A 23691-nucleotide genomic window follows, 5' to 3' on the forward strand; every position below is an offset into this window, starting at 1 on the left:
AGATGCCCTGCCACAACAGCAGGAGGAATGGGCGAGGAGAGGAAAGCAAAGGCAGCTCCATCCCACTTAGGAAGCTTTATTACAGGTCTTCCCAGGCAGTTAGTGCTGCTGAGCTCAGTGCTGCAAATCTACCCCCAGCACACAGAGCATCAGCTTTCAGCACAGACGACTCCCAAGTGATGCTCAGGACACCTCTGGCAGCTGAGGAGCAACATCAGAGGGGACTGTCACACGGGAGTGTAAATCAAGTTTAATATTCTCCCTCTTCCTGCCCTGCCACTAGCTGCAACCCCCTGTTGGCCATCGATACGTGCGTGGCCTGCCTAAGTATGAAGTTACAAAAAAAAATAATGTATTTCCTTACACATAAAGTATTTGTATTTAAATAAAATAAATAAAAAAAAAAAAGCAAGCAGTGATTTACTCTGATAGCAGCCAAGGCAAAAGTAACTAATAAGAAGGATGGGATGGATGATGCCTTGTTTATCAAAATGGGAGATAATAGTGTGGTTTAGTGTCCCAGTTCTGTCACAGTATAACTGTGTAGGAACCTTTAGAAATTTGCTTCCTTTAACACCACCTTGCAACTCTATCATATACATTTCATTTTCATTTGAGGACACATTTGTAAATATTTATAAGGTGCTTAGATACTACAACAAGGAGTTCACAAGAGAGACAAGAAACAAACTCTAGTTTAGAGTTTCTCTTGTACTGTGTCTTACATAGAAACATCAACACCTACTAATGTTTTGGGGTTGGGGTTTTTTTCTTTTTAAAGAAATGACCATTTTCTTTTTCCTAGTTGAGATAAAAGCATTTCACATGAGCAGCATTACCGAAGCTCTTAGCGAGGACAGATGTCTAACATTTCATCACTTCACAATCCCTGCTAAACACAGAACAGGGATACAGGGGCTGGCAAGACACATCAAATATTTGACATAAAACAAGGCAGTATCCTGTTCAGAACAAAGTTTTCTTCATGATTAAGTATCACATACATGTTATCCATTACGTATTAATCCATCTGGAGCTGACCAATTTAGTAACTTAGGTATTAACATTTGTGTAAGTGCAGGGACATTACCAGTACGAACTAAAACCAGCAAAAGATAGATCTACAGGGCACTTATCTCTGAGCTTTCAGTTACAAGGTTATTCCACAAGCAATGCTCCCTGTGTTTCAGCTCCTACCTCACCACATCTCACAGCACACTCACCTTTATTTAAATTCCCAGAAACCACCGACCATCACATCAATAGAGTAAAGCTATTACAGTACAACCATCTTCCTTTCCAGTTTCCAAGTTTACCAACCAAAGATCAAAGAACAGAATATTCCTCCCATTATCAGATGGAGAAGAAAATTATTCTGAGGCAAAAATTCCCACTGGTGATCTTTTCCATTAAAATTGATGGCATCTCATCAGTGTGAAGCCATCAGAAAGTATATATATATAAAAAAAATTCATCTTTAATACTCATAAGAACCAGATGTGAACGGCACAGAAAGACAGTACTATTTTCATTATCTTCATTATTGTCATCATTGCTATTATTATTATTATGTGTCCATGTGCAAACACACACTGAAGAAGTGCCTGAACAGATTCAACTGTATAGGCTTACTAACTAGAGGATAATTATTGACAAGGACTGGCAGTAGCCACAGCTCAGGCTGAAAGCTCCATCTATGATAATACAGCTCTGACCACCAGCCCAAGTACACCAGGACTGACTAATGCTTTTTCCTCCTCCAAAACACTGGACAGAGGTCACTGGGCAGCAAACATCAGTCCAGGAAGATGACTTATTTGTGACAGCAAGGCATGCCCTATAGCAAATCGTCCTATACACACACGGCCAGCAGCCATGTTCCCTGCCCTTTAGCCTCAGTGCAAGGCAGGGTAGCCACAGGTTGGTTGTAATGTGTAAATTATCATCAAGCTGCTGCAGTCTTTACTTGTTTTGGACACTGTATTTTAAGTGAGAAAAGGAAAGGAAAAGCCAGCTCAATGCCACTGTGCTAACCTTAGAGAAATAAAGGCATTTTATATCCTGTCTTCTTTCAGGGGTAGGAATGTATTTCTTCATGGTACTTTTAGTCCTTTGGTTTGTGTGCTTCATCTTTCCCATGGATCTCTGGAAGATCAACTTGCAACAACTTCTTGTGCATGCTAAAATTATCTACATTCTTCCCAGCCTTTCTATGGCAAACTGGCATTTTCCATCTGATCCTTCGCTCCCTGGCAAGCCACTGTCACCCAACATGACATAAAATACACTTGTGGTTTCAGCATTTCTGTGCTTGCAAACATTCAAACCTTTACTGAAAGCCAAGATGCTCTGAAGAGCTCCTTATTTCACCCTAGAGACTTGCCAACACCAGTGTCAGTATCTGACCAAACTGTCCTCAACAGAAGAATGCTGTGCCTTTGCCCTTTCATAACACAGCTGCAGCCATCTGACATGTAGAGATGTCTCATGCCAAAGGACATGAAGATTAATCGATGTCATCTTTCATGCACTGTCCTGGACATACAAAAACATCTGAGTATTTTGACATTGTTGTTTTCATCCCCTTCAGTCCAGTAAAGTATAATGAAAATATCTTTTAATAACTAGGCTCAAGAGCTTACCAACTTTGAAAAGACCAATTTAGCTGCTGCCACAGACATTTTCACTTCCAGCACAACACAATTTGTCAGAAATAATAAGGGTATTTTACTTTCCATACTCCATTTTCGTCATCAATCTCACATTGTTTACTTGCATTTCATAGGAGATAAAGAACAGCTTAGCTCCTGCGTGTGTTGACCTGACTTCAGATCTGACTCCCCTATGGACCATAACTGCTCCTAACTCATGAGCCTCAGTTGTTCCCCTGAAATTAGGTGGCCCAGTTTCTTTTTCTCCCTCTGTTCCCTATCCCCAGTCCAGAGACTATCATTGCTCCAAGAAAGCAGATCCAAGTTGTAAAGATCTATAATTACTGCATTACACAAGGGCAGATGCTCTCGGCACAGGAGTCTGGCAAAGGAACACGTACACACACAGGACTCTGGCCTCTCTTATTATTCAAGACCATGATCAAAGGACCTTATGGAAAATTAACCACTTGGTTATTTCTTTAATATAAGTATTTCTTCCACACCAGATAATGAGGGCCTTCATCAACAAAATTAACAAAAAAACAGAAAAATTAAAGCAAATAGAGCACTGAACTTGAGCCAACAGGTATTTGCACATTTGCAGTTACCAGAGGATACCCTAGAGGATCCTGAATCTTATGTAAATCTTAGTAATAGATGACTGTCTCTTTTGTCAATCTGTGTTTTAAAATAAACGTTCTTTTAGCCATCAATCTGGTCTAGTTGCAACTGATTATGTTTGATCTGAGACAGTACAATATTCCTCACTTAAAGGTAAGGAGACATTTTCTTCCTAAAATCAGAAGAATTTCTCCTGTGGCAACTTCAGGGCATGTGGTAATGAAAAAGCAATTGGAATGGGCTGTGTCAGGATGCACTGGTATAGACCCTCCAAGTCAGCAAGCAAACTGTCAGTTTGCCCCAGCCAAGCAAGAAGCAACAGCCTAAAGATCAGGTAAACTCACAATAATATTTAAGAGGAATACAGAGGAGACTTGAAGAAAGGAGCAGACAAAAGCAGGTTTGGAAGGGCACATACATGTCTTGCTACAAATTGCTGTTGGAACGCAGATAAACATGCAGATGCTCTCTGGGTTAGCAGTACAAAAGCACACACAGGATAAGAAAGCTCAAACTTCCCCCTGCCTCCATGCATATATTGTTAAGGCCAGAACAACGCAAGCTCAATCTCCACATCAGTGCCAGGTCTGGAATACACTGTGAGAAGCTGCTGCTCAAAAAAACTGCACTCGGGCTTCCCTGTACCCCAGCAGCCGCAGCAGACAGCCATGCCACCAGGCACCAGGCTTGGTGAAAGCCAGAGCCGTCTGGATACAGCCCCATATCTTCCAGTGCCTCCAAGAGGCATCAGAAGATTTCATTAGATATGGTGCTGATCAATCTGAAAATTCACCTTTTTTAGTTCAGAGATAAAACCAAATAAAAAAATATAAGAGAAAATAAGATTAAAAGGCCACATTTCCCTGTGGCCATTGCCACCTGGAATACCTCCCCTTCATGCAGTATGTTACCCTCCCATCCCTGGTCACAAAGCTTTGGAAAGACTCTCCCGAGAGGAGTCGTGGACCTGCCAGGACGTTTGCTGGTCCCTTGGGGCTGAGGAACACAGTGCAGCATTTGGAAAGCCAGACAGGAGATAAGGTGGCCCCAGTGGGGAGCTTCATTGCAATGGCAGTGTGTACAGAGCCCCAGTGCCACCGCCACAGGGTGCCTGGAGCAGGTCAGGGCCCACTGGAGGGTCGCGCAGCTCTGGGCGCTGAAACTGGCTGGTTTGATCCACAGCGGAGCTGAGATACGAGGGGACAGGCCTGCAGCAGGCTGCCCATCAGCTCAGTCAGTCACGGCACTTCTTTCATTTCACTAAAAGCAAATTTAGCTGTAGCCATTTGTAACATCTTTAATTAATCCAGCCAGCCCCTGGCACGGAGGGAGCGCTCGGAGCCAGCCCTCGTGCCCATCTCCTCGCACCACCTCAGGCACAGTGACTCTGCCTCAGGCTGGCGGCTTTGGGATTTAGAGCCAAAACCTGCTTTTTGGCTCTGAAGGAAAAACAAAAATATCCCAGACATTCCACCGGATCACTGAGCAAATACCGTGAGCTGCATTCAAGCAACATTTGCTTAAGTAAGACCCAACAAAATGACTCAGTTAAGGAAAAAGGCTGCACAGTTTCCCTCTGCGTCTCACTGCTTCCTTATCCACACCGCCTGCCACCCAGCCAAGGACTTCGCAGCACAAACACGAGGGTCTTTGTGGGAACCGCAGGGCTCCTCAGCACACAGGAATACTCAGTAAATGCAGTAACAAGGCTTACAGAAATATGTGAAGAACTGTTTTATTTTGGAAACAAAATTCAGAGGGATAACAAACTGAGCTGGGTAACCGTTTAATAGAAAATAGCCATTGACAGCTGCCCTCTGGTTTAGGAAGGAGGGGAAAAAAAGATCAGTAGTTAATGTCTGATTTATTCCGAGGAATTGAAGAGTAGCTCCAGAAAAAGCTGGAAGTGTCAGCACCTCCTCAGCAGTTAAGTCAACAGTCAGCATCTGACTCCTTTAGTGAGAACAAAGCTGAACCTAAGCCTTAAAACAATGCTAAAATTCTCCCTTGAAAACAAAAAATAATAAATAAGCCCACCAAGAAATGCATTCAACTTTTTACGTCTTCAGAACTCCTTCAGAAAAACAACCGCTGGGCAGCAGCTGCTCCTTCCCTCCCTCCGTCTCTCCCCACGGCCACGCTTGCAGCAGCCCTCTTCACAGGTGTCTTTATTTTCCCATGTGTTTCTCAGCTGTGACCACGCAGCAGATCCTGCCTTAGCTCGGTCCCAGGAAGGATTCACCACACAAGTAAGGTGTCAAGAGATAGTGCGGGGCAGTCATTTTGGACATAACCCAATCGTCCAACTAAATCCCTTTAAAGGACACAAAAACTCAGGTTATTTCTACCCATCATTTTCTTCCACATTTTACAGCCTCCGTGCTTCCAAGTAGCTGTAGCAGGTGAAGGAGAAGTAAGAAGTGAAAACACCTTTTCTTGAAAAATTCTCATGCCTAGTAGAAAGAAAAACCTATTACTGATTTCACTGCTGGTTCTGAGCTGGCCTAGGAAAGCCCTTGAACACGGCAGCAGGCAGAGCAGATGAGTTACTGTGGCCCAGGGTGGGTGTCCCAATATCCAGTTTGCATCTGCCAGGGCAGCACCTCGGGCATGGGGCCTTTCTGACCGAGGGCAGAGCGCACCCAAGAAGGACCTCTCATTCCTCAGACACCGAGCAGGACAAACACTCCAGGGACTTTGTTTGTCCAGTTCTGAGCTTCCCAGGTCAAGAGAGACAGGGAACTACCGGAGAGGGTCTGGCGGAGGGCTACGGAGATGAGGGGACTGGAGCATCCCCGTATGAGGAGAGGCTGAGAGAGCTGGGAATGTTTGGCCTGAAGAATAGAAGACTGAGAACATGAATACCTTCAGGGCCATTGTCAAGAGGATGGGGCCGGGCTCTTTTCAGTGGTGCCCAGCAACAGGACAAGGGGCAACAGGCACAAACTGCCACACAGGAAGTTCCATCAGAATACGAGGAAAAACCTCTTTACCTTGAGGGTGATGGAGCACTGGAACAGGCTGCCCAGAGAGGCTGTGGGGTCTCCTTCTCTAGAGTAATTCAAAACCCACCTGGATGCTTTAGGTGAACCTGCTTTAGCATGCAAGCTAGACTAGATGATCTCCAGAGGTCCCTTCCAACCTAAGCCACTGTGTAATTCTGTGACTGCAGATGACTCATGTCAAGCACAGGGCACCCCTCTCAGACACTGTCCCAGCTCTGAGTGAGAGACCCAAGAGCACATAGACATCCCAGAGTCCCTTTTCCCAGCCAAATAAAACCCCAGTCTTCCCAGAGCAGAGCTCTGCTAGGCCTCCCACTGATGGCACTTGGGGAGGGGAGCAGAAGACAAAGACCACTGCATGGTGCCCACAGGAGCAAAGCCCTCCTTATTCTGCACAACCAGCCCCATGATCAACACCAACGCACACTGCCTGGGGGAGAGGCGGAGAAAATACACTGATATTTGACAATTTCAGGATTTAGTAAATAAATGCGCTGGGAGAGAAAAAAATTACCCTTGAAGGCTTAACCTCTAAGCTCTGAGAGGAATAAAACTAAACAAGAAAAAGCGTGATGGCTCCACAGGTCAAATAGCCAGTGCATGATAAATAAGGCAGCAAGCAGAGCTCCCCTTCGGAAAAAGAACCCTGAGAAATGCAACGGTCCAAGCTTTTCACCTTTCATTACATCAGGCTGCTGCTCAACAAGCCTTTTTATAAACTACCCTGCATACTAAACTACTTTCCTCAGTTAGAACTAAGAGTATCTAACTTATATCCAGCAACCAGGAGACTCTGCCGAATTGGCGAAATGGTTAATCAAGCCCAAACACAACCTCAGCAAGAGCCAGCTGTGCTCCCTGCAATCTCCTGTTAACAACAGAAGGATCGCCTCTTGCATTTCATTTTCCACTGGACAGGAAGCTCTTTTGTGGTTTGGCTTCTGGGGTTGAGTCTGAAACGAAATCAAGTGGAACTGGCAAACTGCAGCTAGCTTGCAGTTGGAGACACTTGGGTCCCGCTGCAAGTGGAAGATTTACGCTGCACTATTTAGAACTCAAGAAATCAATTGAATTCTAGCAGCGATTTTAAAATGTTGTAGTGCAAGACATAACTGAATGAACATATACATTGATCCCACACAACCTCAGCAGGGCACCCTACTGTACAAGTTGATGACTACTTTTATTCCCAAATATTTTCTTTATGTTGCTGTTTAGATCACTTTCTTCCTTTGTCTCCTTTTATTGCCTCATATAACTTCCTTTCTTTGTGCCCAGTTATCACTGGATTGAAATTAATTGTCGGATAAGCCAGTTCATTTCCCATTGTCCTTCAGGAGTTCTCAGGGCAAGCAGAGATGTGGAGGCAGCCAGGGAAGTGAGAACAAAACCAATCCACCCTGCAGCCACTAGCTGCGATTAGTTTCCTTCATACAAAGTCCTTCCAAAACCTCTCCTTTGCCACCTCAAAAAAAATTAACTTTCAGAATGTCCCTTCTGCCAGGAGAAAGTGGTCTAAGGTCTGCATGACCAAGACCTCCCCCCAAACAGACACCTACCTTCATGTTTATGTTCAAATTACACACAAACTTTTCCCCTACACATTCTTTATTTACATGAGGTTGAAACCAAGCATGGAAATCTGATTAAGCAACTCATCATGTTTCAGAAAGCTTTTCAGTCCTGGGCTTCCCACAGCTGTTGTCTTATAGCAGTGGGAAGGAGCCCAGGGGCAGATGGGGGGGGGGAGCAGGCTGTTTGCTTTTACTTTGTTCCCCTTCCTTTCCAACCCACAGAAAGCTCGCTTCGGCACCAGTCCAAAAAAAACACTCCAGCTACACTTCATGCAGCATGCAAAGAGCGAGTAAGGGAGTGGCTATACAACTTGGGCCACCAAGGCATGTGCATTTTACATCCTCTCCAAGACTTTGGACACTGAAGTACTCCCAGAAAGCCATGCAGAGTGCCAGTTTTTCAAGATCTTTTATGGCTAAGAGATCTGTCCTCAAGGTTCCCTTCTTTGAGCATTCCCTACAAGATCCCTGTATTTCCCCTTTATTCTTCCTTTTAAAAGAAGATGCCAAGTAATAAAACTTAACAAAGCCCGTGTTACTAAGGTATTCAGTTCTGGAGACCAAACATCTCAACTGCACTTGCTCTCTGGCACAACTTGACAACACCTGAAATTAAGAGCAAAAGGGAAGGGAGCCAACTCCAGGGACCACTGAAGTTGACTACAAATTGGGTTTGTATTTCAAGAGACGTGTCAGGCCTACATCACAGGAAGAACAGAAAAAAAACAGTGACAACTACACATTTCAGTTCTTCCTCCCCGAGTACCACAAGACCAGTAACATTCAAAAAAAGGAAAAAAATTATGAAACAAACCACAGACATGAGAGACTCCCAGAAATGGCAGCACTTACTCCTCCTGCTGTCCTCCACAAACTGCAAATGGAACGCACTCCCTGAAGAGAACAGGGGAACACAGAAGTATCACCTCCTATATAAATGTAACTACACCCACATCTGGAAAGTCTTCTATTAAGGTACTTGGTCATTAGTTTTCTATCTCTTTAACACATCACTACGGGAAAGGAGTTCCATGACTTAGCAAAACCCTTAGAGATTTTTTCAGCTCTCACAAGTTTTAGCATCTCCAGGAAAAGTCTTATTCAAAGGCTGGAGAAGAAGAAATACAGTGCCTACACTGGGATGGAGTTCTTACACTGCAGCAATGAAAAACAGACCTTGCATATTTCAACTTAATAAAAAGCACTAAATATATTATTAAAAAGAAAATATAGTTAAACAACTTTATTTCTAAATGAGCCCTTAGATAAATATGCCTGATTTATCATTTATGGTTTTCTGGTGTTAGGAAATTCTGGTTTAGGGCCATAGCAACACGGGCTCTGCACAGACAGAAAGAATACAACATCACTGCCTTTAAGGTTTATGACACTGTATTACAATTTAACTAGAAATTTCCCACTCAGCAATGCAACAGTATGTTAGCAGACTAACCAAAAGATTTTCAAAGAACAAATGTGTCTCACAGAGTATAATATGGCAACAAGCAGTTTTTAATTCATTTCCAAAGCCATGGTTCACAGTGCTGCCGAGGTCCTGTTTTCACAATGCATTTGCTGCTTGCCTATGCCTTCAATACAGTCATTTTCCATTTGGATAATGTCTTTCCAAACACTACAGAAAAATCTAAAAGTGATTCTTATCCCTCATAAGCATCCAGTAAATCGGGCATTCACACAGGCTACCTGAGCTCCAGGGAGGTTTGTCTCCTGGGAATTCCTCCAGGCAGTGAGGTGTCTTTTACAGTGACACAGAGGGAGCCTCCCTCCTTTTCCAGTTAATTTAACCACAGCATCACCTGTGCACCTCTCCAAAAAACCCTATATTGCTTCAACCCATTCTCTTGGCATGTATTTCAGCTCTAAGGCACTGAGCCTAAACGACAGCCAGAAAGCACAGTCCTCAACCACCTGGAGCAAAAACCAAAACGTGGAGACTTCTGTGGTGCTAATTTCAGCCAAGATGAAAGCAAAGACCAAGCCCTGGTTTGGAGAGCCTGGAAGGCAGCACTCCAAAGTGGAGGACTGTCTGGAGGAAGGCAAGGGAGGGAGGCAAAGGTCTTTGGGGACAGCTCTACTTATCACTGCTACAATTTATATCATCTATTACAGCAGCTTGTCCCCAGTACGTATCAGACAGCTGCAGGTCAGACCCAATCAATCACTATTCACACCAGTTGTACAGCAAACTCCTAGGAGCTCCCTCCATATCCACAGTTCATCTCTCTGGTATTACAGAGGTCATGGCTTTTACAAAGGGCAGACAATTCATTTTCATAGTTTCCACCGGCCCTGAAGTTGACTTTGAAAAGACAAAATCTACAGTGAACAGCCCTGCTGTTGATCGGTTTGACAAAGGACAAACCAGTGCAACTTTTAGGGATCAAAAAAAAAAAGAAACTACTTATGGTGGAAATAAACAAATCTTTCACAGTTTTTCTTGAGACTTATTGTCTGCATGCAACAATAAATACCTGCAGTTAAAAAAAAAATAATCAATAACATTATATAAAGGCCCCAGTCTTGCAGTTCTCAGGCAACCAAAACTGCCATCTGGATTTAAAAAATTGTTCCAATTTATATTTACAGAGAATTTCTCTATTTGTATGAATAGTAAGAAAGAAAGAGTATAAAGATACAGTAGCAAAACACAGTGGTGGGATCAATACTGATTCAGACCAACCTGCTGAACCTGCAGACCATCATTCATCTACTCTCCACAGCCTATGTCACTTCAGGAGAAATTAGGGTAAAAGAAATACAACAGCAGCTCCACTCATTCCTATTTTCTGTCATTCTCTTTGCAGTCGGGCAGCTGCTGGGACTACATGGCCAAGGCATAGTGAGCAGAAAGCCTACCAGGTGCTTTGCCACTGAAGCTCGGACCCTTTACTCCACTGCTGCTTGGCAAATCTAGGGACAGATGGTCAGTTTTGGATAAAGCAACACTAACTCTGAAATCGCGCTTCAGCACGACAACAGACTACAGCTTCCTAACACAAATAAGGTTACAGGCTGCCTATGATATTGTCTCTAAGCAAAATACATCCATCCTATGATGCACCAGTTGTTCCATAGCATAAGATCAATGAGGTCTCACCACCCAAAAATTAACATATTGCTAACTATGACTGCAATACATATCTGGTAAAAATCTCAGAAGTCTGATGATTGTTCTCTATATAAACAATTACTCACACATTTTCCATTAACTAGGTGTTTCACAGCTCTGTAACAAGTAAATAATTAGTCTTAGCCATTTACCATCATCCTAACTTACAATTTTCTGTATCGTTACTCAAATTACTTAATCGAATAAACAGATCTTTTTAAGAACATAATAGCTCTTGATCATATCAAACTGAGTCGAATCAGTGCGTAATACTTTCTCCAGCACTTTCCAGTATCAGACAGAAAGGGAAGAATAAAGAAGCAGGGTCCGAACTGACAAAGCAATAGCCAAGACTGAAATAAACAGCCCACAAGGGAAGGTTTCTCTTCCCCAAACAGCAGGAACCAAATACTGCCAGACATTTCAAGAAAGCCCATGGGTTTAGAGTGCTCCCCCCTTTGCTTTGAGATATTGACAGAGATTTTCAAAAGAGCACAGACAGTAACACGTGTCGAGCATTTTAAGAAAAGCTGACCACTCTTTCAGTATCTAGAAATACAGACAGAAATTTGGCAAGAGAGACTGGTGTGTGCATTAACAAATGAGGAATTACTTGTCTTTTAAAATTCTGTAGCTTTCCCCATCTAGGCTGAAGCAAAAAAGTCAAAGTGCCCCTGTTCCTAGGGAGCCTGATACAATGCTGGTATGAGGCACAGTTGTACTTTTACTCACAGGATTAGATCCCTTGTGAAGTCTCTCCTAACAATCTGCTTTCCTACCAAAGCTGTTTTTATTTTGGTTAAATACTTCTAAATAGAAAATAACATGTATTTTAGGTTTAATTATGCATGAGCTTAAATATGACAGCACAATAGAGAGAAAACAGCGTTTTGCTTAACATAGAATTTCCTTTAGATTTACTCTATGCTAAAGATGTAGATATTTACAGTAAAAGCAAACACTGTATTATTTGTCCCCTATCATCTGGCTCTAGGCTTCCACTCTTTTCCTCTGCTGCCTCTTCATCAAAACAAGTTGGGATCTCTTGTTGGGCCAAAACCAAGTAGAACATTCTTCAATTGCAGTGCAAACCCACAAGCATCATTTAAGTTCAAGCCATGTATGCAAAAAATCGAACCTGAACAGGCCAACCTAGCTGTTCCTCCGAGAGAATCTTACACACAAGAAAACATCTTGCTTCTACAAGAAACTCACCAACACCTCCGCCCCCCCAATAAAAAAAAAAACAACCAAATAGAAACAGAGGTTAGTCCCCACCTGAAAAACCAAGTACTATGGCAGACAATAGATTATAATTTGTCTTCATGTTTTGTCATTAGCAAGGTAAGATTTTTATTTTCATTTAAAAATGTAGATACAAAACAACTGCATCTTCTTTCTCACAAAAGCACCAAAGAGAGAGTATAAAACTCTCCACATTTAAAACAGCCACAGCAAGAACAAGGCAGTTCCTCCCATGGCAGCACGATCACACAATACGCACTAGTGAGTGGAAGCACAGACCTTCTGGGGATGAATCCGCTAACGCTCAGAAATGGCATTAATGCATCATATCGTAATGCTTGTCACAGCCTCAGGTTCCTAAGATCCCAAATTGTTCAGCAGTGCACACAGACAGCTTCCTATCTGCATGCATAAAGTGACACTATGCTATTCCAACAGGATATGATATACATATGTACTACAAAATAATTTCATTGAATTATTTATAACACTTTTCTTCTCAAAGAAGCATTTAGCAAGCGGTATCATTAAAATATAAACAGCAGCTGCCTACATGTCCCTGTATACCCCAAATCCAGAGTTTAGAAGAGGAGGTGATGAATAGTATTACCGAGGGAAACTGCAAGGGCAATTTATGAGGGAGCAGTGTAATTAATGGAAATGAGGCTCTAGCAGCCACACTCAGAGTGCTACTCTTGCAAAAAGACAGTTTTCCAATGAATGCAGTGATCATGACACTGTATCATTCACAGCAGTGTCATTAGGAGAGGTGTCTCCCAAATCGCACAAGGGAACACTGCCTTTACACCACCACACCTGCTACACTCCCACTCGCTTTGGAGAGCGGCTCCTGGCTACATAAACACAAAAGAACCACCAAATAAAGAGGAGAGCTATTCATGAAGCAACGTAACTTCACTACTTTCTGGCATCTGCCTGCTTTCCTGCCTGCCATTTGCTCTGCGTCCTTCCTTCCCTCCCAGGAAAGTGCAATCCTATCAATGGACAAGTGCCCCACCAGCACTGCCCCCATCCAGCTGGTGATGGAAATAGGTGTGAGCTGCATCTGCTCAGGACAGAGCATGGAGGCTATGAAAACCACAGCAAGTGGGAACTTAATATAGGGAAGGCTGGAAATGTGTGGAACAGAGCCACAACATGACCCCAAAAAAGCTCTTGCTGGATATGCAGCTGTTTCCAGGGCAGATTGCAAACCAGAGTACATCCTTCACAGGGAAACGCGGTATTTCCATCTAAGGATACTCCCAGGCTCCTTAGAGCCACTCCAATGGAGTCAATCTGATCATAAACCAATGATTAGAATGAACACCGAGAGGCTTCACCAGACATTTTTAATTTAAGATATCGGGAAGAAATTGTAGAAGGTGAACAGAAGAAATTCCATGGAGTGGTCCAAAGAAAGTGCATCTCAGGGGTTGGTCATACTGTAGAGGATACCTGCCAGAAAGTCTAATAAAAACAGAGAAGCTGTGAGATCCCAGAAGAACTGCCACCTGTGCTCTCCTGGAGGTGGTCCAAGAGGATGACGGCATGGTACCACATGCCAAAGCAAAATCTACTCTCCGTTATATAAGGCTGCTGCACTTTGGAAAAACACATAACCAGCACGATTAGGTTTAGCAAGTGAGAACTTGAGAGAAGACAAAAATCACTTTGGCTACTACTTATAGATTGGGTTTGGACTTGCATTACAAACTATCTGGAAGAGATCAGGAAACCAAACATTTCTCTTTGATGTAGAGTACAAACTGCTCTGGAGTTTCTTTTTAAAAGGAAAACGGCCTTCTCCTTTTATGCTTTAGGCAAAGGAGACAATGTCCTTCACACATTCCAACACTTAAAACTCTTACATGACACAATGTCCGGTATAACCAAGACTTGAACTAATTAAATCAAGGATGCAACGACAAGAACAGGTTTCATCTTGCTTGTGTTCTTCTCCAATTCCAGCAACTAAGCTGTCACCTTCAGGCACCTACTTTTTTTGAAAGGAAAATGAACACATATACCGTAAAAGAACAGAACAGAGATTTGTATCTAAGGGTGCTCTGCAACTGTGGAAAAGGAGATAAAGCTCTGGACTTTGCCAGATGGCACAATCATCACCTTAGGCCTGGAAAAATCCTGCAAGAACCAACAAAAGACTAACACAAATCCTTCCACATAGATGGATAAAAGTCACACACAGCAGCTTTCATAATACTTAAAAACTTTGACTTAGATACATACATGTACAGTCACTCTCCTTATGTAACCTGCTAGGAAATGCAAACTCTTGTAAATCCCAGTTTCTCCTACTTCATATGCACATCTCAGCAGATGATTCTCAGATGAACAAAGCCCTAATCACACCTGAAGGACATTATCCCATGCATAGTACTGCTGGAAAACCAAACACCTATTCTGAAAACTCACTGAATTTCTGGTTAAAAGAAGCTATTTCTCTTTTCCAACAGGTGATCATCTTGAAGTTACTAAGAAATGACTAGGGGCTTTTTGGCTTTTTTTTGGTTTTGTTGTTTGTTTGTTTGTTTTTTAATTCAAAAGACAGACTGGTGTCCAACTTTTTGACAGCAAAGCAACAGACAGCAGGAACTCACCTAGGTCACAGAGCATATATGACCTTGGGCTTTCCAGTGCTCTGTGTCAGTCCACGTGAATTTACTGGGTGTTTTGGCAGCAGAGCACAGCAGTGCTCTTCCTCACTCCCCTCAGAATGACCTCATGCAAAAAAGCAACAGCTGAAAGGAAAATGTGATCCTGACACTCTTGAACAAGAAAAGATATAAAAGCTGGGTAGAATATCCAGGCCAGGGAGAAAACCAAGGGCAGAGTTGGGGCCCCTGGTACACACGTGAGGTAACTCCTGCTAGCGAATGCCACAGGGGAAAAACAAGCAGTCCTCTCTCCTCAGCAACAGTAGTAGTAATAATTTTCCAAAAACTTTATGAGTCCTATGGTATGGTCTTGCTTGATCTATCATATATATAAGATATATAAGATATATCTATCATATATATAAGATATATAAGATAAGCTAGCCAGTAAAAAAACTTGAAGCAACTGCAAAGTCCTGGCTCTGGTTCATGGCTTGAATACCAAGCTGTCATATGAACGTCTATCTGAAGTATTTCATACTGCCCCAAAGTTATTTCTAGCCATTGCCTAAGAGGAAGGTTGTCTGGGCTTTAACCTACTCTGAACTCAGTCATTGCATTTGTGAAGTGGAAGAAAAAAATAGAATTTTAACCTCTGGGACAGAGCACACAAAGCGGTAACGTGGCAGCCAGCACAGTCTCTTGCACACTGTTGTCTGCCTTTTGAAGCAATCCCCATTTTTAAATGATAAAACCTTTTTGACGTCTACTCCCTCACCTCCTTCTTCAGCTGCACAGTCCATGGCCACTTGCATTAAAGCACCTGGACTGAAATGTAAACCTGGAAAATTCACAGAGACCTACTGAAAAACTAAAAAAGAATTCATAAACCGTATTTTCAGTGTGGAAATCTGTGCAACTAGATGCCTGATACACCAGGTTTATGTACAGTGCAGTAGTATATCAATGCTATGTAGGGACATGTGGGACTACTAGAGCATCTCCCATAACACATGAGAGTGAAGTTGTGATGCAATACAGTGGTGTCAAGATCCAGGATAAATACTGTGTTTGTCCCTAATATTGCTGAGGCACCATTGTAACAGCCATGTTGCACCAAAGCCAAAAGGGGTTCAAAGGGATCAAAATCTATTCTGCTGGCTTATAAAGTCTTCTGGCATGATCAAGCCTATTTAGGAAGGAAAGGTCATGGTCATACACAGATGACACACTTGCTTGGACAAGTGAGATTAGCAAGTTAAGTGCAGAGAAGTTATTGTGCAAGGCATGTGCAATCTCTGTAGGCTGACAGAGGAGGAGAAGGAAGGGAAAATAACATTGTATACTAAAACAGAGCAACCAGCAACATCTGGAAATCCCAAGAGGTCAGATAAAGTTCTTACCATCACCAAAGCATTGGTACAGCTGTAGCATGAGTGTGACCTCCTTCCCAGCTCCCAGTGACACCCACAAAACATTTCTAACCACCACGGGCTGGCCTGTAGGGGAGGATGGTGAGGGTGAGCAGGACCACCCCAGGCAGAGGTGGCAGCAAAGACCCCAATACCAACCACCCACAACCTCCCTAGCTGCCCACGCTACTGCCATCTTCACTCAAATCAGACTAGAATAAAAGTGGCCGCGTACCCATCCTGTCTGCTGGGTGGTGTGCAGGGTGCTCACCCAGATAGCAAGAGATGGGGTTCACACACTGTTGAGCTATCTCCTGGCACCAGTTGGCAGAGCTCCTCAGTCACCAGGACATGGGCTGGAGCAGCACCTGGTCCTTCAGAGGTGCTTCTGGGGTCTCAGCACCTCTACCAGACCAGGGGCAGAGTATCAGACCTTTTGTTTGTTTAAAAAAGCCAAATCCAGAGTCACCAAAGTGTAACAGCTCAGCATTTTATAACCTACATATGTTAAATGCTAAAATGTAAATATATGTTTCTGTTGTGTACCTATCAGGCACTACCAATGGTAAAGAAGTGAAGGATTCCATCAGGTTACATGGATGGGGTACTAAAAATTCCCAAATGTTTGGCTTACCTTCCTGAATGCCTCTTTCAACCCCTAAAATCAGCACTGGAAATCAGGTTCAAGAACAGAAACTGAAGAGAAATTTGTCACACATTATCCCATGACAGTCCATTGCTACTTAGAAGGAAAATATGAAGTGTTTTCTTCATTTCTTAAGCTACAAATGAAGAATGGCTTCCCATCTTACACCTTTAATGGATAAACTATTTCTGCTGCACTGCTGTTAATCCTGTTTTATAGTTCTACTACCATGAAAAAGGAACATCACACTTCCAAAAATGATTGCAATTATCAGTTATTCAGGATGCAGTTCATAATGCAGTACAAATCCCTTATAAAATAATATAACTTCAGCCGATAATGTTTAATTTTATCTCAATTAAGCAACAGCCTAGAAAGTAATGGCCTTCTTTGCAACTTGAATACAAACCAGAAAGCATACAAAGATTCTGTTCTTGAAGTGTTTGTATACTAATCCCTACAGCAGTTAATGTCACAAGAAGATAGGCCCCAAGGGTACCTATATGCAGTACACAGTCACTTGTGAGATAAATTTACGTAACTTGAAAAGAATCAAAGATTCCTGAAAATAGCAAGTCAACAGAACATGCAATTGGCATTTGCAGTAAAAAAAGCCAACAAAACAAAACAGACTTAAGAAAGAATTCTGAAACTGAAATTTCAGTCTTGGTCTGATACAGCCTCCCATCACAGGATGCTGATATTATAAGACTGTTTAGAGAAAGTTGGAAGACGTCTGTGCCCAGTGCAAATCTGTAGCCGTGCAGATGTCAGTGAAGCTGCAATCACTTACCCCACCCGGGGCTGTGTGATCACCACCACGCACAATGTGAAACGCGGAAGCGACCTGCAGTGATCGCAGAGGGAGAAGACCAACTTCTTCCTCTTTTCAAAACCAGTCATTAAACTTAACAATGCTCTCTGCGGCAGGCATGCTCCAGAGGGAACTGTAATTCTTTCTTAGCTGCAGAGATATCCCATCTTCATTAGGAACTGGAGCTCTATCAAGTGCATTTATTCAGAAATATTGCTAAACTTCCTCTTCCAACAGCTGCCTTCACAGTTATATATGCAAAACAGTAGGCTGGATTTACCCATTAATCTCACAGAAGAGAATTAGATTGATGCCATGTAATTTGAATAGTAATTATATGAGCTAGAAAATGTTCACAGTAATAAAAATGGTTATAAACAATTCTAGATCCACAGAGTATGATGGATGATTTGTTATGACACTGAATAATGTTTTAAATATTGCATTGCTTAAATTCCAGCACACAGGACCCTATTCAAATTCAGGGTAACTTGAATTTGATTCACACTAGAGGTTTGCTTGACCCATAATATCTTAATATAAAAACGTGGATACAGCCAGTTGCCCACAAATGGTTTTGCTAACAAGGTCAATTAAATGTGATGTTTTATTCACATTTTGCTTGATTAAAAACCAGATCTTGGGCAAGCTACTGGGAGGTTTTGGTCCTGTAAGCACAACACAATTTCAAAGTGTCACAATGAATCTTGGAAGCCACATTAAAGCTGGATAAGAAAACTAGCACTGTCCAAACAGCAATAGGTTATATACCCTTATACCCAGCAATGGATGCAGCAGCTTGAACATCTGCCTCCAACAACACCACTCTTCATAACAGCACCTATTGGGAAACAAATATTCTAGCAACCCACCCAAATACCATTTTCAATGGATATTTTTAAACTTCAATCCACCTTTGGCAACCAGCTATTTTTTATGATTCCTACTACTATTTTTCTAAAGTAAAAATGATGGAAAGATGTTGGTTTATTTTTGTTGCTGCTTCACAGCTAATCAAATTTGATATTTATATTGTACTGGGATAATGAAATGTCAAGACGGATATTATAAAAACATTTCTGAAGATAGCAATTTAACCTTCAGCAAGTCAATATGATTCAATGGTGTCTACACACTTGCAAATAATTGTATTTTAGATCCTTGCAACCTGATGGAGAAATAGACCCTTCCATCTTAGGCTGCTGGGTCTGGAGTGCCACTCGGTGGCCAAATATAAACACACTTGTTGTAGAAGACACCTAACACTAGTCAAGAGGTCTTGTAGAGTCGTCTATAGTTTAGAATATACTGGATTTGGAAACAATCATTTTGCAGTTGCTTATATGACAGCCTAACACAATAAGAAACATTTTTACTCCTCATATAAACTCTGACCATGGGACTCTGGTGGCAGTCAACATGCCCTTGGTGAACTGGAGAACCTCCAACTCTAAAAGCCTCTCATCTCTCGTGCAGAAAAAAAAAAAAAAAAAAAAAAAAAAAAGAGCAGCTTGAGAACCAGGCTGTAACAGACATGCACCAAGCACAGAGAAAGACCTGTAACCCACCCTCACCAGCAGGTAACTTTGCGTCTTGTAGCACTGGGGAGCTTGCATTCACTTAATTATTTCCAACTGAACAATCCGTTTCTTCTCTTAAGCTGATATGTCTGTTTTAAACCGAGAAGGAAACAGAAACTAAGATGGGCCAGGAAAACAGCAGCTTGTAAACCTGGGAGCATCTCATTACGGTACCACTGCTACACTACCATCACAGGAGAACAAATTATTATTTATTTACTTGCAGTACTTCACAACTCCAAGACAGAGGTGAACTTGCATCACTCCGATCTGGCCAGTCTTGAGGGCAAAGCACTCCCTGTACCACCAGAAAACCTCCACTTCCTCTTACTCAGCTGCCTCCCAGACACTGAGAGGGCAACAGGGATTTTTGTGTTCCTTCTTGGTTCTTTACAGAAGCAGCAGCCACGCAGGAGCACTCACATTCAGCACAGGCATCATGCAGCAGGCAGGTGGTGAACGAAAAGATAGAGAAAATTAGTTTAGGCATGACCCACATCTTTGATTCTTCAGACAATAAGAAAAATTTCAAGTAACACTACGAACATTTGAGAACTGCCTTATAATCACCTGAGTTAGTTGCACTGTTCCTTTTCCTCTTGGATAGCACAATATATGGGAATTCTTAACTACAGAAATGAGATTTTATTATATCAACGTCAAACATCCACTATTATTCATATTTTTACTATGAAATTTCCAAATTGCTGGCCAGCCTCCCAGAACATTTTTACCTCTTGTTTTCTCTCAGGGGTAAAGGGCTCATGATAACATCTAACAAATCTAATCAGAGTGCACATTTATGATAAATATTATTATCTGAATAAATCCCAACCAAATCAAATTAGCTGATTATTCAGCCTTCTTCAATAACCCATGCACATTCATTTAAAGAGATGAAAAAATACTAAGTTATTATGACTTGACATCAGACCGTGAACAACTGTCAAATACAGCACAAGGCAGGAAAAGACAATAAATTCTTAATTCAACAAGACATTAACTCATCCTGCATCAATCCACACCACTGGGCAAGCCTCCTGCCCTGACATGACTAATACATGGGCATCAGTCTAAAGGAAGAAGAAACTGCCTGTAAAGGCAGAAGTTGCTGCATGGGATACTTGTACCCATGTAGGAAAACCTCAGAGGGTCAGGAGCTACTGGAAGGCATGTTTACACTGCTCATTTCAGCTGAGCCTGGGATACTGGAAATATTTGCAGTGATACAAAATAAAGTCACTACAACTGCGCTTGCTCTGTGGCAGCACAAATGTCTTTCCTTTTAAAAAGAAAAAAAAAAAACCCACAACACAAAACCAAACAAGGTAAAGTCATCAGAAAAAAACCCAAATTATTTTTGTAAGAAATGCGGGAGCTCACTGTTCCTTATGGTTTCATTGCATAAAGGGCCACAAGAGGCAGCTCTGGAATGCAGAAGGCTCTTTATAGCACAATTTTCTTAAACCAGAAGGTTAGAAACAGTGACAGTGTGCTGAAACCACATCATCCTTCCACAGAGGAGGTGCTATCAGAGCCCCAAAAGATGTCAACATTTCAACCACACCAGCTACAAAGCCATCATCTGGTTTTGCCCTCAAAGGTATCAAAAGCAGTACATTCCAAAAATCCCTGCGTCCTAATAAAAAATGTGGTCTGACCAGTGAACATCTGTAGGCAGCAGCATCCTGTGTTATTCAGCACTAGAAAATGAAAAAAAAAAAAAAAAAAAAAAAGGGGGGGGGGGACATGGTTTGCTGGGATCAGGTGAGCTACACACCTGAGATATGACATGTTCTACCACCACATTTCAGGGAGCCTGAAGTCCAACCAGTTTCGTGCTTGAGGAGGGCAGTGGTGGGCTATGACGAGCCCACAGAGCCCACTGCTGTGGGGACAGCAAGCTGTGCTGAACTGGTCAAGCGCCTAGCGAGTAGCAGCAAGCTGAATGCACCAGCTCCTTATGCTTTTCATATGATTTCAGCAAAGTGCTTAAGCACAGGAACCTACCACATACTCTTTGTAGAGTAGGAAACAGTTACTTTTGTGAATTATTACAAACAGAAGGCTCTTGAAAGAGCTTACTCTCCAACAGGACTCCTTAAATATTTACATTCTGTGGGCTGATGTGCAGCAAGAAGTGCTTGCTGCTAAGGCTGCTCCAACCATGCTAGATGGAGAGCTTGCCACAGCACATGGCTGTACTGCGTCTGTCACAGCAGGGGCTCAGCTTCAGAAAACAAGCCGCTATGGTATAGCTTCTGCCTAAACTGCCCCTCAAGGACATTTCCAAATATACCACCTGTATTTTTCCCTCCCAGGACACTGCTCAGCCACCATCTCAAATGTCTCTGAGCAGCTCCAACTGGGGACTGGATGCAACTTTACCCTCTGCATTGCAGCCTTCCCAAATCAGCAGAAATAATTCACTGCAACAGATAGATCTTAAGGGGGTTTTGTCTTTTTTCCCCCCCCCCCCCCCCCCCCCTCTAGGAACTGAAGTTGGCTGTCAAATGAAGCTGCTAACACAGCCCTTCCTCCCCTCCCAAATGCAATTACTATCTTGGTAAGCAAGAAACTGAAAACGGAGAAGGAATGAAACAGGAACATTTGAGTCACTTCTGTGACAGGACTGAAGCTTTTACTAATAGTGAAAGTGCAAAATGCACCTTCACCAGCTTGGGTTTTAGCTTTCCATTTGGAGAGAGCAGCAGACATTTACCAAAAGCAAAAAAAATCTTGAAAATTCACAATAGGTGGTTCCTGTTCTGAGACAGCTCTAGTTTATCATTTTTTTTTCTTTATTGCTATTTAATGACTCATATCATGCGACTCTTTCCCCATTCCTAATGTCTGCTGCTGAAGTCTCCTCTAGAGAGATAGTACTTGGATGCCTGAGGGAAAGTCAGAGCGAAAGATAACTACAAAAAAATCACGGTCTGCACTGAAACAGATAAAACTTCCATTGCTGTGATTAGCTCATACGGTACAATATATGGGGAGATGGCCAGATTTCTTTACATGGGATGATAGTGTGAATCTTTCCATCAGATATATATGCAGACACATATGAAATAACTTCTTTGAAATCAGCTGAATTACTTTGGATTCACAGCCAGAAATCTAAGGTCTGAAATGAGCTTGCTCTGTGACTTGGCAGCTGGAAAATCCAACTGATTGTCAGAGAGAAGGTGCATCTTCTTTTGGTATAAAGCCAAGAACTGTAGGCAGAAAAAATCAAAACCAGATGTTATCGTAGCATAAAGACCCATTAGTTATTAAATAATTTAATGCACAATAACCTGTTAAACTAAAGCTGTAACTGTCACAAATGGTCCTACCCCTGTTTCATCATTACAGGTTATTTGATTCACTTTGGCTAAATATGAGCCATAAAGTAATTACTGCACAAGGTTGCCACTAAGCCCAGCTCTTCCCTCCTATACATTCCCTAAAGAACACACTGCAGTCCTAAACATTTTGGTATGGGCTGTTTTATATCACAGCAACTAATACAGTTGCCTCCTGCTCTCAAAACTTTAAGTAATAAATCTGTTTCCACAGATGTGCATTATCTCACTGCTGGCCAACATCCCTGACAGCACAGGTAAGTGAAGATGTTTTATACAGTACATAAAATGGGAAATCAGAGATCTATCCTGTGGAAATCAATACAAGCCACATGATTTCATAACTAGGCTTGCAGAGATTCCTCGGGGATTTCCCTGGAGAGTTATGGCTAAGAATTTAAAAACTGAGGATAGTGTAAAACCAACACTAGGGCATTTTCCAAGTGGGCAGATAACTTAATTCGGACCATAACATTGCTTTGACTCAGTAAAACATACATTACAACTAAATAACAATGGAACCTCTTTTTGAAATAAGCCTGGCTCATGGTCTTTGACCAGCTCTACACAGCTTTTGACACCCAGTCAAGAAAACTGCTATGAGCACATCACATCCTCCCCTCCTGCCCACCAGCACCAACCCTGCAGCCCTGCACCTGGGTACCTCACTGCAGTGCCCTTCAATGCACGCTCTGCAGCACAGCATCCCTCCTGCACTGGCTGGATATCCACAAATCCGGCTGCAAGGTACTCACTAGTAGATGACAGTACAGTCACATCCTCTGTGCTCTCCCTGCCTTGTGCAACAGGGCAGAGGGGGATTTCCCCAGGTGGCAACCTACAGAAAAACTGGAAGGACAACTGCATACCAGCAACTGCATGCTGAAAGCAGCTCCGCAGAAAGTGGTAGAGAATATTTTATATGTTTTCTATCTTCCTCGTGAGACTGCAGAAGTTGCACCAAAAAAATCTCTGGCTCCCACTGAGAGTAACCAACTGCTCAATAGATAATGCCTTTAGAAAGAACTACATAGAAATAGGA

At 42.4% G+C, this 23691-nt stretch overlaps 1 protein-coding gene across 3 annotated transcripts in view; it reads right to left on the reverse strand.

Moving 5' to 3' along the window:
• The window catches only part of PID1 (phosphotyrosine interaction domain containing 1), a 91277-nt gene that overhangs the window by 4282 nt on the left and 63304 nt on the right, over positions 1–23691 (reverse strand). For 2 of the 3 annotated variants that reach the window (XM_055817504.1, XM_055817505.1), the window contains exon 3: positions 16251–16346. The exons of the other annotated variant lie outside the window; for it this stretch is intronic. In XM_055817504.1, the coding sequence (XP_055673479.1) occupies positions 16251–16346 (96 nt within the window). The remainder of the gene's footprint in view (positions 1–16250; positions 16347–23691) is intronic. 3 annotated transcript variants of the gene reach the window in all.

This window comes from Falco peregrinus, chromosome 12 (assembly GCF_023634155.1).
Source record: "Falco peregrinus isolate bFalPer1 chromosome 12, bFalPer1.pri, whole genome shotgun sequence".
Taxonomy (NCBI): domain Eukaryota; kingdom Metazoa; phylum Chordata; class Aves; order Falconiformes; family Falconidae; genus Falco; species Falco peregrinus.